Below are 17,985 nucleotides of genomic sequence, written 5' to 3'. Positions count from 1 at the left end.
GAGAATGGCGATTTTCATGCAGACATCGCAAAAGTTACTTTTTGATACCACGGGCACATTTGGATAAGTAATTCATCCCAGCAGAGTACTGCTACATATTGCTAATTACGCCCTAACTGCAAATTATTTTCCAGATACGTAACCACCACTTTGGCCCCCTAACGACTTTCCTCTACTTCCTAATTCCCAAGTCCGTGGTTTGACCGCTCTGTAAATGGGGAGGTTTCTAAAGGGAGCATAAAAAACCGGTTATTCTAAATTACAAATGTTATACTAAGGGATAAGTGGCAACAAGTATTACTTAAAGTAACTCTTAACATCTAAATTGCTTGGTACAAAATCAATGTCATACTGCTATTTAAGTATATTCGGTGTTTCAATGTTCTTAAAGATTGTTAACTGCAAAAGCGACAAATTCGAGCCTCAGTGCTGCCGTACTACTTCCCAACATGATTAGTTATATTCCGAGATTTTCAAATAATTGACAAGTAGTACCGGGCAAATAAACCTCAAATTTCGCCTCTCCCCACATAGATCAGTAAAGTATAGGAACTTAAATCTAAATAAAATAATGATTGTTAACTGATAACCAAAGTATTTTACATCCGAAGATCACATTTAGCCTTGGACATGCACAGGAAACAAATCAGATTGGAGGAACGGCTGTCGGGGCCGTCATTTTTGTGCGAAGGGTCTTTACGTCGTCCTCGATTCTTACCAGAAGTCTGAATTTCTGAAAAATTAACACCAATGAGCTTTTCGGGTTAATCGAGCAATGGAAATGCCAGTGGTAAATTAACTACTTACTGTTTCCTTATCCCCTGGAGTTGTTACCCATAGATAGATCATGTAGCCAGGAATGCAGAGCATCGACGTGAGAGCAGTAAACCATCCGAAGAAATGAGCCCAAAGAGGAAATTCGTAGTTTAGATACTTAACTGGCGTCCATTGTATTAAATTGAAGATAAATACTCCCTGAAACGAATCCTTTAGAGGTGTATGTACTTAATAGAGTTTTTAGGCTACTTACAACGCAAATCATAGGCGTTGCAACAGTCCAGCAAAATTTCCACCAGGCGGTTGGGTAATAGCCAATCATTTCCTTAATACCATCATAGAATCTATTCACTTTAAAAGCCCACGATAGAGCGATGCACTCGAAGAATATTAGGAAGAGCAAGCTGAAGCCGCTCACTGCGTATGAGTCGAGAATTTGAAAAACGTACATTCCGCCCTAGTAAATTTATGAATTTTGACCCATTAAAAATCCTTATCGTGTCTCAATTAAGGTGCTCGCTCACTAACCTGGGACACACAACTTAAGCCCACTAAATAGGAAATTAGGCAAACAATTGCGATGAATATTTCTTTCCTCTTTCTCAAGACCCTGGGCCACTCATCAACAACAGCAGTAACGAAGCCTTCCATGGTGCAGAACTGCGAATCCAGCCCAATGAGGAGAATCATCAAGAAGAAGAGACACGCCCACAGGGGAGACCCTGGAAGCTGCAGCACTGCTGACGGGTAGGCCAAGAATGCCAGGCCTGGTCCTGAGTTTGGAAGAAAGTTAAATATCGATCCTCCAAGATTTAAATTATTTACCAGACGCGGCGACTTCTGCCACAGGTTTCTGTTGTTCATGGGCCATAAAACCCACCACGGAAAATATTACAAAGCCCGCAAACATGCTGGTACTTGAGTTGACTGCGCAGACTATCAGCGCGTCTCTGAAAATTTTTAGTGTTAATTATGCTAACTCCCAACAAGGAAAACTCTCTCACTTGTAGACGTTATTATTGAACTTATTGTAGCTTCCCAAGGCTACTAGCGTCCCTAAACCAAGTCCATAAGAGAAAAATATTTGCGTCACAGCGTCAATCCACACCTGGGATTCTGAGAGTTTCGAAATATTGGGCCTCACATAGAACTTAATCCCCTCCATTGCTCCCGGTAGGGTCACTCCTCGGATAAGGAGGATTGTAAGTAGAACATATGGAAAAAGAGCTGTGAAGTAAACGACTTTGCCAGTCCATTTGACGCCTTTCCAAATACAGAAGTAACAGATTATCCAGACCAGTAGCAAAGTTCCTGCCAATTCCCATCTTATTGTTCCCACAGTCTCTATACCATCACTGATCTGAAGCGCTCTGCGCCTGAAAGTTAAAAAGTGGTTTCTGATCTTGTGCGCAGAAGCGGAAGCCACTACATGGGTAGCAGTTCTGCGTGAAAGATGATTATTTGTAAATCAATGTCTTACTCCCAGAATTCCTTCACAGGATCAGTCAATTGGCTGGCGGTTATGTTGGTTTTGTTAATAGAGCAAAACTTGGCTACAGTGTTGTTGAAGGTGTTATACTGTTCCCAACAGGTGAGAGAGCCTCGATCGTATGGATTTACGCAGTATTTCGTGTTCCAGTAGTTGTTGCAGGATCTCCAGGGGACATCTGCAACACGATATGAATTAATTCGATAAATTGAGGTAAGAAATGAGCAGCACCTGAGCGGAGCGACATGAAAAAGTAAAAAATTGCCCAAGCCAGGATTACGATGTAATAGATGTTCATCCAACATGACATTACTGCTGCCGCATATCCAACACCTGTAATTGTTTATTAATTGCATTCGGATTTAATTACGTATTAAATTCGATTTTTTACCTTTAAAAATAGGAGCGATTTTGAAAACCCCTAGCCCTCCAATAGTCATCATTTGTCCCAGTGCCAGTTCCATGAAAAACATGGGTATGCCGGCTAAAATTAGGGTAATAAAATACGGAACTAAAAAGGCACCACCACCATTCTTGTAACATAAGTAAGGAAACCGCCATACATTCCCTAAACCTATGGCTAAACCGATTACAGATAATATAAAGTCTAATTTGCTACTCCATGTTTCCCTTTCTGGTAAGTCTCTGTTTTTTATGTATTGAATTTGGTTTATAGAGTTCATGACACTGGTCAAAGGGGGCAGTTCGATTTCTTCATGGCGATTTAAGTGAAAGGTCTTCTTGAGCGAGTTGCGTGAATCTGAATCCTTTCGGTTTGTCATTTTTTGGGCTAATATGGTAGGTAGCCGGCGAGAAGGGAAGTGGGTGTCAACTCATTCCTGATCTGAAAAGAAACTCATTAGCAATTAATCCGTAAACCTCCTAATTACAATTAACAATTATTCGACGGCATCAAATTGTTGAAGTTCAACATAATAATGATTACCTAATTACGGCCTACTTACACAAGTTGCATTTATTAATTATGACCAGTGCAACGGAGTTCGATCAATCCTTTGTGATTGGGCACAAAATTATTAATTTGACTTCCTAATTATCTATTTTAATAACCATGAATTTCCGATGGCCAGTTGTAAAATTTCACCGGAATTCTTATCTTTGAAAATGAATTTTCACCTAATTTGATGATTCAGATTAGAAGATGCATTTTATGTTAATGCAGGAATTTCCGAGCAATTGCTCGAGCAATGTAACCTACTGAATTTTATAACAAGTTATTGACACTTATCGATAATGCAATATTAATAAAAGTACATGCGGACTCAAAAAACATAAAGATTTTACTAAATTCTCTATAATTACACGTTACTGCTGGTAATTGGAATGCTCGAAGTTAATATTACTCAAACTTAGTAATATCTGCTGCTTAATTACTAGCATTTCTGACTAGAATATTTTGGGGGTATTTGAAAGTGATCTGGCCCGCTTTCACTGTAAGGACAACAGGTATTAATCAAATTGCTAATATCTCTAAATTATTCTTGGGATAATACAACGCAATGCTCGGACATAATGTGAATGACAAAAACTTATTAATTATTGATGAATTACTAGCAAAAGATATGAATTGTTCAAAATAGTTCCAGATGGTTAACACTAACAATAGGGAATCTTAATATGTAGTTACTACAAATTACTGTTAGTGATAATAATCCGTGTCTGGATTTAAAATAGCAACAGCTCAGTATGAGTAGTAGTAATAACTGATTTATTGCGAAGTAGATCTTGATATCGATAACTGAAAGCGCCTTGTTTCCACTCTAACAACAGATCATTTTAATGAAATCATCACGTACTTCTCTTTGTGGTACTTAAAGCATTGTCTAAACGTAGCAGTAATTATTTCTTATGCATCCAGAACTAAAAACGTTCGAATGCATTTACGTTTGAAAAAATTTTCACGATGAGTAATATAGATTTTCGTCTATTCCCCTGTATTATAGGTACTAAACCGATATGTTAATTTAATTAGCAATTGTTAGACGAACGCAATTGATCAATTATCCGCTCAATCTTTTCAAAAACTCATGTTATTGAGCGTTTCAGTGTCCCTGAATCAATTTTTGCTCCTTAAGCACGTTAAAATGATATTAAAATTAGCAAGAAATATTCATGGAGAATTTTTCGATAGTCGAGACGAGAAATGCACTTCAGTTTATCGAACTACCAATTTTCCAACGAACATAGAATAATTATCGTCATTTTAACTCAATCATTCAGTCAGCGGTGCTCATTCAATGTAATTTTTGTTTTTTTAATTTTGAGAATATAAAACTACGGGGACGGAGTTCCACATTCTCCCCAATAAAACAATAAAAACTCGATGCATTTTCCAATTACTATTTGCACATTACAAATATTTTAATTTATGTCTTCCACAACATTTCACTGTGTGATAAAGGAACATTATTTCCTTATTGGGTACTTACCAATCAAACACAATAAATCTACTTCTCCTTATTGAAAAAACGATTATCCACAACAAATTCAGCACACCATACCTCACAAAATCATGAACAAAAAGTAGTCCTATGACTTCTAATCGAATGATTGGAACTTAAAAAGTAATCATAATCTGAATCGTTCCCGCTAGTGCACGGCTACCGCATAACTGCTCTCGATTACAAAAGCCTCTATGAAAATAGTACTTGGATCTAAGTACCTCTAACGGAAATAGAGTCGGGAAGGGGATAATTGAGGAATTGTGGACTCGTTTGATTGTATTTTATTGTTATTTCAACTTTTGATTGTTATTTGTTTTAGCGGCTTGATAGCTCAAGTTAAGAGTGTATTTTCGCAGTTCGGCATGCTTATGTGGGACGCTGTTAAACAGTGACTTATTTTTTCTAATGGTCACTTTAAGTTCTGTAACACCAGTACGTATGCGCTCTGAAGGTGCCACTTAAGCCTGCAGGTTGTGGTACAATTTTTTTTTTATTTCGCTGATACTGCAAATATCTTAGAGCAGATAAGACAAGAACCACATAACTCTACGAAATATGCTAACGAAGAATATTGGGAAAATGCTTGTCATTTTTCAGTATACCGTGCCTGTGATAAGCAGCTTTAAAGATTTAAATTTTGTAATGTCCGAGTTGCCTTAAAGCTTATTTCCTCAAAAAGCGAATATGCGATGAGTAATTTTCAGCAGCCAAGACTTGAGGCCATCCCAAAAAAGCATTGGTGTTACACTGGAAAACTCACATTATCCCTCCAACGACAATGTATTCTAATAGTAAACAAAGTGAATCATATCGATTTCCAAATTTGCAAAAGTAGTTTCATGCTAGCATCTGCCTTATTCAGAAGTAGAACGAACACCACAAAAGTCCAACTCCAGCACATCACCCACCTGCAAAAGTAGTTGCGAAAGGTGTGGTTTATGCGAGCATCAGCGTCAGAACTATAAAATGTGCTAGTTTCTACAATACAGTTTTATTACAACTAAAAGTACAAAAAATAATTATTGGTCACAAAAATGATTAAGGCTTATCAACAGTAAAAGTTTTTGGAAATTGATCGAAAATTACATGTTGCGACTTCTGTGAGCCACGTGGAAATAGCAACACGTGTCTTCTTCTGACGTAGAGTATCTTCTCATTTTGAACATTCCATTGTCATTGCCCCACCCTGTAGGTTGTCAAAGTGGTTACAGTAAAGCTAAAGTAGATCTTAAAAAGCCACAAATTTTCTGTAACCGATTTTCTGACAGGTCGGTGTTTCTTGTGGGAAATTGAACATTATTAGCTTTATAAATCCTGTTAGCATTACTAACGCCAAATTGTATACATGTAATTTTAGCCAAGATCAAGTGATATAATATCCCATTTACCAATGACATTAAAAAATCCTTCGTTGTAACAATCCCAAATATTTACCAAAGTAATTTATGTGGCTGAGTTTACCACGCACGAGTGGGCGCACATCCAATGCAAGACTTATGACATTGAGGTGTCAAAGGTCCTGAGATGAACATTACCGACATTAGTTCAGAGGGGCCAAATTGTATTTAAATGTTTGTGTGTACAGTAATACGTCCCAGAAATCATATTTCCTGGTTAAACACATCCTCTTAATTGGTGCGGAAAAGGAAATGACTTATAGTAGGGCTAATACAGGAGCATTTTGAAGTGAGAATTATTGCACATGATAGCCAGTTAAGAGTTTGATTTCTAGGTATCATTACAGTGGATTGGTGTCATATACCTTCGAAGTTATACTTATTAAGTCATGGGAAAAATGTCCTTCTCTAATGCTAAATAGAGGTGACAGTAACATAATCGACAAGCAGCTTCGTTTTCTGACCCCAAGTGCTCTCCCATGCAATCTTATCATTTATAAAATTTTTTATTGCTCGATTATTCATACTTCTGTAAGGTTTAGGACGTCCTGATGAGGTGTACCCGTCAGGAAAGGCAAATGGGCCAGCCACTCCCACCCCCAATACCAAACGAACCTGAATAAGAAAACGTCGTTCCATTACAAGAAGTCATACCGGAACCTTATTTACCATGTTGTCCTTATCAAATCCTGTGTTTTGCATATCTGCTGAAGAATAATAGCCATAATATTGCTGGTCCATAACCAATTGAATCTCTTCTGCAAATCGATATGTGGATGAAAATTAGATTAAATAGGAGAATGGAAATTTACTTGAAGTCCAATACACCTTAAATGTATGCCATTGCTGCCCAATATGTTCTTCATTACAATATTTCGAAATCCCTGAACCAATGTCTATAACGTTTGAAGCATTCGTTTGAGGACCGCCAAATAAGACTTTTCCACCAATATCAATGTTATTTTTTTCATAATTCGCATTTCCTCTTACAAAGGCAATAATAAGTCTTCGTTCGGGGACATAAATATCTTCGAGGTAAATTTCTGAAAAACAAAATGGTAATGGCACCAAAATCGAGAAATTTGTAAATGAGCATGCAGAAAAGTACAATTAAAAAATCGAGATCATATCTTAAATCTATGTCCAATGATTATTGATGCGCGCATGGCGCTATCCAGAGTCAGATTAGAGGCGTGAGAAGGCGCGACTAAGTACCACCGCGTATTCGGATGATTTATAGTAAAGTACAAATTGAGTGAATATTCCGATACCTGAATAAACATAGTCTCCTATAGGTAATTTTGCTCTAATGGTAATATTTCCGAAACAAAATGCCGCAGTTGAGCGCAGCTGTGCAGAGACTATTGGTGGGTTCAAGATGCCTATATTTTGCGTCTTGCATTGGTTTCCTTTTCGAGTGCATCTTAGACGTGCAAAGAAATTATATTAGAAAATTTTATACATGTTCGATATACATACTCCTACCTGTCGCCGAAGTCTATCACTTTATAAATATTCTCTTCTTTAACTTTAGGCCTAATCTGTAATTTCTCGTCTATGATTTGAATCACGCTTGGGTCCTTCTGGTATATGTTGAACGGCCAATCCTTAAAAACATATTAAGGATCATATAAATATTTTAACAACAAGAAATACAAATTACTGGCGCTGTAGGAATATATTCTTCTATTGTCCAAATTTCTGGTTTGATTTTGTTTCCGGAGAACGTGTCATCAATGATTTTCGTTTCTGGGCAAACTTTCCCTTGCCCTAATACTTTGGTTTGAGCGTAACATATTGCGCCCGTGCTGCTCTCGAATTCCCTTATATCAATCAATTCTTGATGAAAAAGTAAATGGTCAGTAACAAACAAAATTTAAAAAATTAGGTCTTTACTATCTACTTTCCAGGAATTTACAGGTTTTTTAAATCCCATCTTGTCGTGTTGAACAAACACCCAGTAGTAAATAACAACGTCTTTGTTCAGTTGTATTTCCGGATCAAAATAGGTGAATCTCCCTTTAGAAGGATTAGTGACGTATGCATTAATGTCACCTGGTTCCGCTTCTTCCATCGAATTGCCAATATTCAAATGGATCGCGAATCGTTCCAACTTATCCTGAGCTAAAAACCATAGATTCGGTCACGAAATCAGACCTTTTTAGAAATTGATCAGGTTTAAGTATAGAATAAGAAAAAAATTAAAGTACCTCAATACTTCAAAATGGCGCCGGAAAATTAAGCTCCTTGCTTATGCAGCCGTTTAAATAATGATACAGGGTGTCTCGTATTAGTGGGGGAATACACTAACAAGAGATTACTTATGCGAAAATAATTGAACTTTCCTTATCTAATTTTTTTTCTTTGAGGCTTTATAGTTATTATTCAGGGTGTTGAAGTTAGTGAAAAAACAATTACCTTTATTAATGCATTTAATAACTTGGGTATTCCTTTATATATTTTAATGAAATTTTACGTGATGTATGTTTTGATAAGGCGCATATTTTCTATGATTTATGTAAAATAATGTTGATCTCCTGTTAGTGGATTGGCCTACTAATATTAGACACTCAGTGTAATATGCAACAAGTATACAGTGAAAGGCAGAAAGTAGGCACCATATGGGATTTTTTTAAATTTCAATTTATAAGAAAATTTTGTTTTTGTTAAAAGTTTGTGCATTCCTGCAATCTTACAACGCAGTTTACAAAATTTATGTTTCATGTCATATAAGGAAGATTCGAATATTATGAAAATTACTCATACGTGAAGCATCTTTTTCTTTCATTTTAGAGTAAACAAGTATTGTGAAGAGTTGTTTAGAACTAAAAGATAAGCTTAACCATGAAGTTTCAAGTTTCTATTCCGAAAAACACTATTTTGGAATGTTTTTGATTTACCTCGTGTAGAAAATGGAACAGTTTTTATGCCAGTTTCATTTCAGTAAGGAATAAAAAATACAAATAATATTAATAATAATACATGTTTCCTCTAAAATTAAAAATAAAGATACTTTACTCATGAGTCATTTTCATTTTTTTCGAATTTCTTCATTCGAATTCTAATAAATATTTAATTTAAAAATTTATTGTTTAATGAAATATTAAGTGAAATCTGCAAATTTTGTAAACTATGTTTTGAGATTGTAGGAATTCATAAACTTGTACAAAAAACAGAATTTTCTGATGAATTCAAACAAAAAAAATCTCATATTTTATGTCCTTTTTGCTGGTCACGGTATATGAACATTCCTGCATATTTTTCTAAAAAAAAAACATAAAAAAGAAGTGCCTGCATTAAAAGAAATTTATGTTAAACAGTTGTTTGAAGGAGCGTTGTAAAAAGGCTGGGTTTCTTTTTGGGTACCACTTTAAAACCGTTGTACTGCACTTGTGAAAACTTTCCTTGAGCATTCTTTGATTTAGGTGACGTATAACTTACCTGGAACAGAAACACGTAGTCCTTTAGGTGCAAATGCCTCAAACTTCACCTCAGGGATCTGATATTGTGCATTAGAACAAACCAGAACAGCAACGCAAAACAAAACCAAAGTAATCTTCATGGTAATTTGTCCACGTTTAGAAAAACTGTTCAAATAACCAACTTTATTCCTGTTTTTGTTTAAACATTTAAGCCAGGGACGTATTTTGCGAGTCGAACATATTGTAGCACGATTAATATGTTATTAACCTCATTGTCGATATTTTTTGACCTATGATATTAATAAACATTATAATTTAATAAGTTATGTTATGATAATGTAAATTTCTCTACAATATATTTTACAAGTATGTGGCGGTGGCTGTTGAGAGGGTTATTAATTGATATTATCTTGAGGATGAGTTTCTTACGTGACAAAGAACGAGATTGATACAGCTTTAACTTTGCTTTTAAACAGCAAAATATAATTTTTTGGGGCTGCTTAAGCCCTGTCCACAAGTCTACCTCTCTACTGGTTGTCCTTGATGCCCGGTAAAGCAGTAAATGATGTTATAAGAAGAACATTAATATACTCAGTTTAAAACAGCTTGTCTTAACAGATAATACTAACGTAATTAATACTCGTTAATACCTTACTTCATACATCTGTCTAAAATGAGAGCATGACTACCATGAACATATATTTTAAATTATAGAAGCTTTTAGTCTACATCAAGTTTCTTAAAGTTTTCCAAATAACCGAATAGTTTATCGTGAACCGACTTATGGAACAAATCCTTGTTTTGCTTGAAGTTTTCAATCAAGACTTCTTCCAAATTAGAGATATCGTTGAAGCAACTGAAAACTTCGATCGGATTAGATTTGTTGTATTGATGAAAATTAATTTATTTGACTTATATTTCCCTTATCGCACTATCGTTTCGCCACCAAAATCTTTGTGCGAAATCTTGTTAGGCAATAGAAATATACATATTTTTTAACTTAAAGTACTATTAACAAATTATATGCATTATGTGAGACGCGAGCTTTACGCTTGGCTCCATATAGAGAAATGCGCAGTAAAATTTATTATCTAAAACGCTAAGAGAATCTTGAAAACAATTCGACTCAGTTTCGCGGTATGTCCCAGCATGATTATTTGACAATCAAAGATGAAGTAATTGCCACATTTGTTTGGACATATTTTTTAATGTAGATTCATACGGGTTTTGTGGTTGAATCACTCAGGGCAATATTCTTCTGACAATTTTTCCACTACCGCTTTTCGGCACAGATTTTACGTAACTGAAATCATTGAAACTCTTAACTATGAGCATGTTTGGTGTTCGTTTCTAAAAAATTCTAGCTAGCTCTTTAGACTCAATTTTTTTGTATTACATTTTCAGGAGTTGGCTTTTACTTGGAGAAGTGTTTTTAGCATTTTTGAATCTAAATTTTATAATATATTGTCATTATGAGAATAGTAGACAGAAATTATTATTGATATATTGTATTTGAACTGTGTATTTAACTTGCGTGAGCCATCGATGGGTTAAGGAAGTTGCAATGAGGCGACTAATTTATAATTGCACTACCGTTTGAATGCCTGAAACAATTGTAAGTTCCGTTATCCCATGGTTAAAAGCCATAAAGCTGGTATATCAATGGTTATTAAAATGTAGGAAACGTAGACGTAGCCTCATGTCTTACACAACTACCTCCCACTTTTGGTCAAAAATCTTATATAAGTAATATGGTATTAAAAAGTACGTTTTCGATGAATCAGTCAAATCATTTAACAGTATTTATTTTCCACAAAATGGATTGAATGTTGACTTTAGGTACCACTATACAAGTACCATTAATAAATTATTGTCGCACTAAAGTGATAAGTGATTGGAATTTTTTAAGGCAGGCTCCATCTGTTGAGATCTAAATAAAAGAAAACAGTATAGAAAATCGACATAACTGTTGTTCTGAGCAGTGCCACCTCTGCTATTGCTAGTGAAGCGTCTCTTTTGCATATGCTGCCATCTTGCGGCGCCTAAAAATACGTATAGATTCTAGGCTTCTAGATTATATCTAATCAATCTAATCAAGACGAGCCTTTTTTATCTCAAAAAATGTTTGTAAATTTCAGTTTAGTGATAATAAATGTGATAAATAGATGTCGCCGGGTGGATTTTATTGCAGAAATTTATTTTTTTTTCGCATAAATTGCGAAAGCAAAAATGTAATGTTAAAAATGAATATGTGTAAAAAAGGAAAACAACTTGCAAAAACTCGTTAATCAACGTCGAGTTTCTTGAAATTCCCGTAGAATCCTAAAATGTCATCGTTTGTTAATTTAGTAGGTCGTTTGGACTCATCAACACGCATTGTCGTTAACTTGTCAAACAGCGCTTTGTTATTTTGGAATTCTTTTTGCCATAATTCTGGAAAGACAAATTTTACTTAACTAATGATTTGTGGAATGAAACAAACTTTATACCTGCCAAAGTTTCTACTGACTCTTCTTCACCTCCCACATCTTTGGGCAAAATGTTCTTCGGAAATACATTGAAGAGTCCTGCAGAATCGCCATACATTTGTATCTAAAAATAAAAAATTATAATTTATCACTGATTAGAAGCGATTGTATGCCAAACTCACTCTGTTACGAATCTTTTCAGGCAAAACAGCTTTTAGAAAGTTTAGTGGAGTTTCCATATAAGGATGGAAATTAATGAAATGAATCGATGTGACCCTGTTGGAGAACACTTTCTGAAAACAACTTTGTGATTGAGTCGGTAATTACATAGGTAACTAGATTTTTACCTCCATGCCTACCGAATTTTTCTTCAATGCCATTGGGCTTATTTTAGTCACGTGACCGAACTTAAAACCCGCGCAATCGAATATATAGTGTACCCCTAGATAGAGCTCTCCGCGCAGTATTAGCTCCATAATATTGTAGTTTTGAGCTAAGTAGTTGTCCTGATTGAACGCCTCTGGACCAAAATCTTGTGAGAATTTTGAGTAGATTACTCTCCTTTGGTCATTTGCTAGTTTTGGTAGAGGCACAATTAAGCTGTAGTTAATTGGTACTGTTAATTTTTGAACTGCCCTCGGAAATAACCAGGGAAATCAGCAGTTTTTTTTTCGGTAACTCAGTAGCGTATCAGTTTTTCTTTGGAAAGAGCAGTGAAATAAATTTTATATATGGTTTAAGCGGATTAATTATTTTAAAGAATATTAAATGTATCTAATCTGCAACTCACAGATATCGAACTTATTAATAAGTTAAGTACTTCGCATTAAATATTATTTAATTTAAAAGCTCCTCATCTAATGCTGATTACAGATTCATCGATTAACTTACCAAACTTTCGCTTGCTGAATCATTTCGGGACTGCAGGGATGCTTGTCAAACAGCTCAGGAATGGCCGACCTAATGGTGTAATACATATCCAGCTTCTGCTTCGTCCTTTCGATACTAAACTTATTGAATAAAATGAAGGATTCAATTATTCTGTCCTCTGAAACTCAATTTATTAATTTCCATAATTGATAATTTCATTAAATTTACCAGGGATTTCAGGCAAATGTGGCTGCGTCTTTAACCACTCCTTAATGATCTTAATATCATTGTCTATGTCGGCTTGGGTTTTGCCTAGCTCCTTTTCAATCTGTTTGTATACTTGGGGTCGGTTTGTTTGCAGAATTTGTTTCGACATATTGAAAGTATGTATGGGGCAATTAATTTAACCCTTCAATCTAAAATTGGCTTTAATTCAATAGTAAACCCGATTAATAAATTTCTGAGAATGATACATTTTTATCACGTTTCAATGTTTTATTTCAGCAGAGTAATAATAAATAAGTTTGACGAATATCTTCTTTAAAGGCGTATAGGTAGCTCTGCTTAGCTACAAAGGTCAAATAAAAGAAATCATGTAGGTAAAATAGCAATCATTTATTATTACTCATCCTAAACTACATAGAAAAGTTGAACTTTCTATAGCGTTATCAAGTAAGTGAGCTGGCACTATAGACTATGTGGGGATACCCACCCAGTGTCTACATTTCAGTAACCCCCATAGGTAATTTATCTACCAACATAAAATAAAATTTGTATTAACACTGGCGATTTTAATTAATTGCTAATAATAACTAAAGTTTCAAACTTACCTTTTGGCCAAGTAGTATCAAACGGCTATTAATTATTGTCACTTAGTGCCACAATCTGAAATTCAGTTTCACATGTTCGGAATGGTGATACCATAAAATTTAGATAACGAATTATCTCTGATAATCAAATTTTGTTTCGAGTGGTAGAATTGCATAGTTTTATATTTAAGGTAAGTTCATGCTGATAGCTCATGGACGGTGTAATAGATACAACGTCCAATTCCCACCATCCGTCCAATTAAAATAATAATTTTTCTTAATAATTATAACGTAGTTTCCTAATTAGTCATATCCGTAGCGTCTTGGTCAATTATTTTGCTTGATTATAATTAATTATTGTAATTAATCCCACTTAGCCTCTGTAGCAGAAAAAATAAGGGATTTTTCAAAGGGAAGGTTGATGAAGACAGAAATGGGTTTTTCCATGTAAATTAGCTCGTCAGACCCTATGGCTGTTCCTGTTCGCCTATTCCATCAATATCGGTTTTTCCCTCCTGTGCTGTTTATTCAAACAGCTGCGGCCAAGGTGCGAATAACCACCGGGAAGTTTTTGTCCGTGGCCGTTTTCTAAACAAATTACCGCTCAGATAAAAGTTCTCCAACGCAAATCCCTTTATCGCACCCAATGAATAATGCGAAGGAAAAGAAAGAGCCACAACCGGCCGGATATAACTTGTTTTGACACGTTTGTATTTTTGCATGTAAGGGCTTACCAACCCCTTATCGGCCAGGAAATTGAGGGCCACATTAATCTCCGATTTTCCGTCAAAAGGCTGTTAGTGGACTAAGACCCATTAAATTAATTGATCTGATTTGCGAAATTCCCTCTTCAAAGTCTCTTTTTTGAATAGCGTTTGTTTGACGACTGGATTAATGACTTTCAATTTGGACAACAGCGTTCCGAAAATCAATAAGCTTAGTGTTACATTAAAAACAACCTGCCAGATCCCACAAAATTTTACCAGGCCTTAATCCTAATTGTAATTAAGTAATTATGTAATTAGCGGGTCTCGTTAATTGTAAATTATTACTTAAAGGGGATAATTATTTTCATATGGTTTACTTTACTGGAATTTTAAGGTTTAATGGAAGTTGAATCGAAAAACTGAGGTTCCTCTCCTATTCCGCCGATATTCGCCTTTATTTTCCACAGTTCCGAAAACCATCGAAATAAATGCAAAGTTTAAAATAAAGTGTCCTCAATTGTCTTCGGGGGATTCAAATTAGGATTTTTTATGGAAAAGGACTAAAAGCCAGGGGGAATGGAAACGAGCTACGACCCGACTTTTCCAGAGAGCGTGGGGAGTTTTCTAGCGACCGATAGTTTTCTTGGAAATGTTACGAAAACTTTTTAAAGCGGAAATAGGGTAATTACTTACACTTAAGGCATAGCGCAACAAAATTGAGCTCAATTCTGTCACTCCCGGAAGAAACTTTGCTAATTAAGAGATCAAGTGTAAAGGTGAAGCTAAGTGTATGGCAATTAGGAAAAAGAAAAGGTATTTCATTTCGTCTATCTATGGAATCAACGTTGAGGGGCGCAACACTATCCCAATATAGGATTGGCGAGAGATCTTCAAGATTGTGGGGGATTTGCAACGGCCCCAAATCGAAACAGAGCAAGTTTTCGAACGTGATCGAAATACGGAATCCATTAGGCGACCTGCTGGATAGATATTTATGAAAGCCAAGGAGAGGTGTCTAGCTCACGTAACTTTTGCAGATATAACTGAAACAGCCGTTAAAAATCCCGCTTTCGTGGGGGATTTTGTATTCTTCAGGCGTTTATGAATTATACTTGAATCACAACGCCACTAATACGATTGTTTCTGTGGCGGTTTTGCTATAAATCGTAATGTTGACTACGCGTTTATATTTTAAAATTTTTCTCCCTTCTGTGGGGAAACATCACACATTATATTCAATCTTAAATTTGCAAGCATTACTACTCCTAATTAATTACAATTAGATTAATTATTAATTACAATTTGATCTGGCACGTGACGAATGGTCAACGGCGCTGCGGTGATAGAAATGACGCTCGACACACGATTTTCCAAGGTGTCAACTCCGAGGGAGCGAGGGAGCGAAGGAAAAGAGCAGAGGAATGTCGACAGGAGATCACAGATGGAAACACATCAATTCCTATTGCCGAGATTTGAGAAGGCCTGGAACGGCGTGTGCAATGTGATTGTCCTAATTATAAAGAGCAAGGAGAATGGAGTGAGGGGTCAGAAGAGGAGGTAGAGATTTTTTCTTTCTCTGGTGGCGATTTCAGCACAAGCATGGATGCATAGTGTATGAGAGAATGGATGAGGGATGAGAGCGCGTTAATTTGAATGGGAGAGGCTGAGGAGTGACGGACAATAGCCAAACATGGAAGTGGCAAATGCCACCCCCCTCCCAAAGTAATACTTAGCAGTGGTTTCCGCGGGAGATCCAGGATGAAGGAGGGAGGTTGTTAGAGAGTAGGCGTCCTCCTCGGGGGCGAATTCCACATATCTCAGTCGCCGGACCACCAAACTGGTTACCTAAGAAGGTTTTCCTCCTCTAGAAAAAAAAGATAGCTACTGCAGTCAGAGTGTTTACTCGTACTTGCCGATTGATGTTGTCAAACTTGCCAAGTTGTCAAAAAAGCTTTCTTGCAAGGTTTCGCCTATTGTGGAACGCTATAGATAAGCGGAGCTGATAAACTGGGGGTGTTTTTGTTCGATCGGGGTCACTGCACACAATTAACGTCGCCATGAAAAATCTTTCTGAAAACGCAATGCATACTCATTTGGCATTGGTGACAATGCGACAGACATTAGTGCTCATTAAAATACATTAAAATTTGTATCTAAAAATATTTCTCCGGACACCTGTTGACATTTGAGGGTAGTCATTTATCGCGGCAGACTTATAGCCAACACGGGGCGCTTTTCAGTCTGTTCCCACGCCCCTTCCTGTCCAAATTAAATGTTTAATTAACCCCAAACTTTAAATTTATTCTGGTAGTTTATTTTCGCCGCCGCGGAAAAAGCATCTTGTGGCTTGAGATGAGTAATTGGAAGAAGCTCGTTTTTAAGGTGAACGAGTTATTTGCTTTTGAACATTAAATATGAATTGGATGTGAAACACCTTGGAATATTATTTAGTGGGAAAGGGTTTATTTCCAGCATTAATTCAATTAGCTGCAATAGCATTTGAGTTCGCGGATTAAAGGTGTTAATCGCTAAATGCGATGCCGGGGAAAATTGCTTCTAACTTAGTGACGAAATATTTCGAATTCATTTGGTTAATAAAACTGCTGATTCGGCATAAGCTGAATTGATATGGATCAGCTTTCCTAGCTTCTCATTTGAAACAAATCGATGAGTGAAGGCCCTTTGGCAGAATATTGGCCACAGAACAGCTGCAATCTCTCTATCACAAAGCAGAACGAAATAGACAATGTAAAATTACCTTTTATACTGTCTGCCCGTCCTTTATTACCCTTTCTCTGTATACAATAAGAATAAGCATATTTGTTATTTTGCAGCAAAACAGCAAACAAAGAACCATGAACAAAACTTGAAAATTTTCATCTTCCGCTTTCCAAAGACAATAGCAAAAAGACACAAATAGAAGTAATTTTACACAACGGTGCTGATAAAAATACTGTTTCCTCGGCTCCCGGATGTTATACGAATAAAAAGCCTTGGGGTAAAATCTTTGAGTTAGTTTACCAACGCAGTTTTAAATAAATGGGAAATTTATTATCCATCAATTCAGCCTACAACTATGTAGCAACAGTTTCGTCCTATAAACTGCGAATGGTGGGAGTTGGAAACAAAATCTTGTAGAGGAATATGAGCGAGAGAAATGCGCCCAACACATTTTGGTTGTTGCCGCGTTGTCGGCTCTACTCGAAATCAGGAGGGTCGCAGGATATTTGAAGCACAACCTCTGTACCTGAGGCAATTTTTGTGTTATTAAATTTTCCTGCAAAGAACATTTTTTTCTCGATCAAATTTCTATTTCCAACTCCTACCACTCGCAGCTTCCCAGATATCCACCCGATTCGAAGGTGCGTTGTTGCAATTACGTCTAATTACTATTCAAGGAATTCCAGCTCTAATTAATAGCTTTCCTTCTACCAAAAGGATTGCATAGCCCTCAGTAGGAAAATCCACTGTTCGAATAATATTTCTGGCAAATATTCAAGTTAAATTTGGTTTTGGTCTCTGCAACATCCCAAAAAGACGACATTCATTTAGAATACTGCGTAAATTATCAAACTTGGCCG

At 36.1% G+C, this 17,985-nt stretch overlaps 3 protein-coding genes across 6 annotated transcripts; all 3 read right to left on the bottom strand.

Annotated features, from left to right (window-relative positions):
- Window positions 1–249: 249 nt before the first annotated feature.
- Gat (GABA transporter) lies at window positions 250–5,575 on the bottom strand. Its single transcript, XM_066301856.1, has 10 exons — window positions 4,717–5,575; window positions 2,658–3,110; window positions 2,498–2,599; window positions 2,258–2,444; window positions 1,782–2,153; window positions 1,603–1,727; window positions 1,306–1,550; window positions 1,031–1,234; window positions 808–975; window positions 250–733 (listed from the first exon to the last, which is right to left on the bottom strand). The coding sequence occupies exons 2-10, from the start codon at window positions 3,046–3,048 to the stop codon at window positions 647–649; spliced, it is 1,881 nt and encodes a 626-aa protein (XP_066157953.1). The 5' UTR covers window positions 3,049–3,110; window positions 4,717–5,575; the 3' UTR covers window positions 250–646.
- Window positions 5,576–5,703: 128 nt separating this feature from the next.
- Window positions 5,704–11,675, bottom strand: LOC136350323 (beta-1,3-glucan-binding protein-like). The gene is made up of 9 exons (XM_066301884.1): window positions 11,539–11,675; window positions 9,570–11,480; window positions 8,025–8,252; window positions 7,792–7,967; window positions 7,614–7,735; window positions 7,400–7,551; window positions 6,941–7,171; window positions 6,798–6,886; window positions 5,704–6,743 (listed from the first exon to the last, which is right to left on the bottom strand). The coding sequence occupies exons 2-9, from the start codon at window positions 9,688–9,690 to the stop codon at window positions 6,543–6,545; spliced, it is 1,320 nt and encodes a 439-aa protein (XP_066157981.1). The 5' UTR covers window positions 9,691–11,480; window positions 11,539–11,675; the 3' UTR covers window positions 5,704–6,542.
- A 37-nt stretch (window positions 11,676–11,712) lies between these two features.
- Window positions 11,713–16,256, bottom strand: LOC136350329 (retinol-binding protein pinta-like). Of its 4 annotated transcripts, XM_066301895.1 has the most exons (9): window positions 13,719–16,256; window positions 13,514–13,639; window positions 13,362–13,456; window positions 13,117–13,304; window positions 12,910–13,066; window positions 12,366–12,618; window positions 12,201–12,311; window positions 12,040–12,142; window positions 11,713–11,983 (listed from the first exon to the last, which is right to left on the bottom strand). In XM_066301895.1, the coding sequence occupies exons 4-9, from the start codon at window positions 13,262–13,264 to the stop codon at window positions 11,835–11,837; spliced, it is 921 nt and encodes a 306-aa protein (XP_066157992.1). In that variant the 5' UTR covers window positions 13,265–13,304; window positions 13,362–13,456; window positions 13,514–13,639; window positions 13,719–16,256; the 3' UTR covers window positions 11,713–11,834. The 4 variants fall into 4 exon arrangements, with proteins under 4 accessions (XP_066157992.1, XP_066157991.1, XP_066157990.1 ...); XM_066301894.1 differs by having other exon boundaries at window positions 13,362–13,639; XM_066301893.1 differs by lacking the exons at window positions 13,362–13,456; window positions 13,514–13,639 and having other exon boundaries at window positions 13,117–13,314; window positions 13,719–13,977.
- Between the last annotated feature and the right edge of the window lie 1,729 nt (window positions 16,257–17,985).

This window comes from Euwallacea fornicatus, chromosome 3 (genome assembly GCF_040115645.1).
Source record: "Euwallacea fornicatus isolate EFF26 chromosome 3, ASM4011564v1, whole genome shotgun sequence".
Taxonomy (NCBI): domain Eukaryota; kingdom Metazoa; phylum Arthropoda; class Insecta; order Coleoptera; family Curculionidae; genus Euwallacea; species Euwallacea fornicatus.
Note: the sequence above shows the minus strand (reverse complement) of the source record. Positions and strands in the feature narration are given on the sequence as shown.

What these genes read in the sequence shown, in the direction of transcription:
- Gat (XM_066301856.1), bottom strand. Translation starts at nt 3,048, where the DNA reads ATGACAAACCGAAAGGATTCAGATTCACGCAACTCGCTCAAGAAGACC. An exon ending in TTCAATAATAACGTCTACAA is followed by an intron (nt 1,728 to 1,781) that starts GTGAGAGAGTTT and finishes AAAAATTTTCAG; the next exon opens with AGACGCGCTGATAGTCTGCG. An exon ending in CAACGCCTATGATTTGCGTT is followed by an intron (nt 976 to 1,030) that starts GTAAGTAGCCTA and finishes GATTCGTTTCAG; the next exon opens with GGAGTATTTATCTTCAATTT.
- LOC136350323 (XM_066301884.1), bottom strand. Translation starts at nt 9,690, where the DNA reads ATGAAGATTACTTTGGTTTTGTTTTGCGTTGCTGTTCTGGTTTGTTCT. An exon ending in AAATTCCTGGAAAGTAGATA is followed by an intron (nt 7,968 to 8,024) that starts GTAAAGACCTAA and finishes TTTTTCATCAAG; the next exon opens with AATTGATTGATATAAGGGAA. An exon ending in AATATATTCCTACAGCGCCA is followed by an intron (nt 7,736 to 7,791) that starts GTAATTTGTATT and finishes TATGTTTTTAAG; the next exon opens with GATTGGCCGTTCAACATATA.
- LOC136350329 (XM_066301894.1), bottom strand. Translation starts at nt 13,264, where the DNA reads ATGTCGAAACAAATTCTGCAAACAAACCGACCCCAAGTATACAAACAG. An exon ending in ATTCAGCAAGCGAAAGTTTG is followed by an intron (nt 12,619 to 12,909) that starts GTAAGTTAATCG and finishes AATTAACTACAG; the next exon opens with CTTAATTGTGCCTCTACCAA. An exon ending in AAAATTCGGTAGGCATGGAG is followed by an intron (nt 12,312 to 12,365) that starts GTAAAAATCTAG and finishes AGTTGTTTTCAG; the next exon opens with AAAGTGTTCTCCAACAGGGT.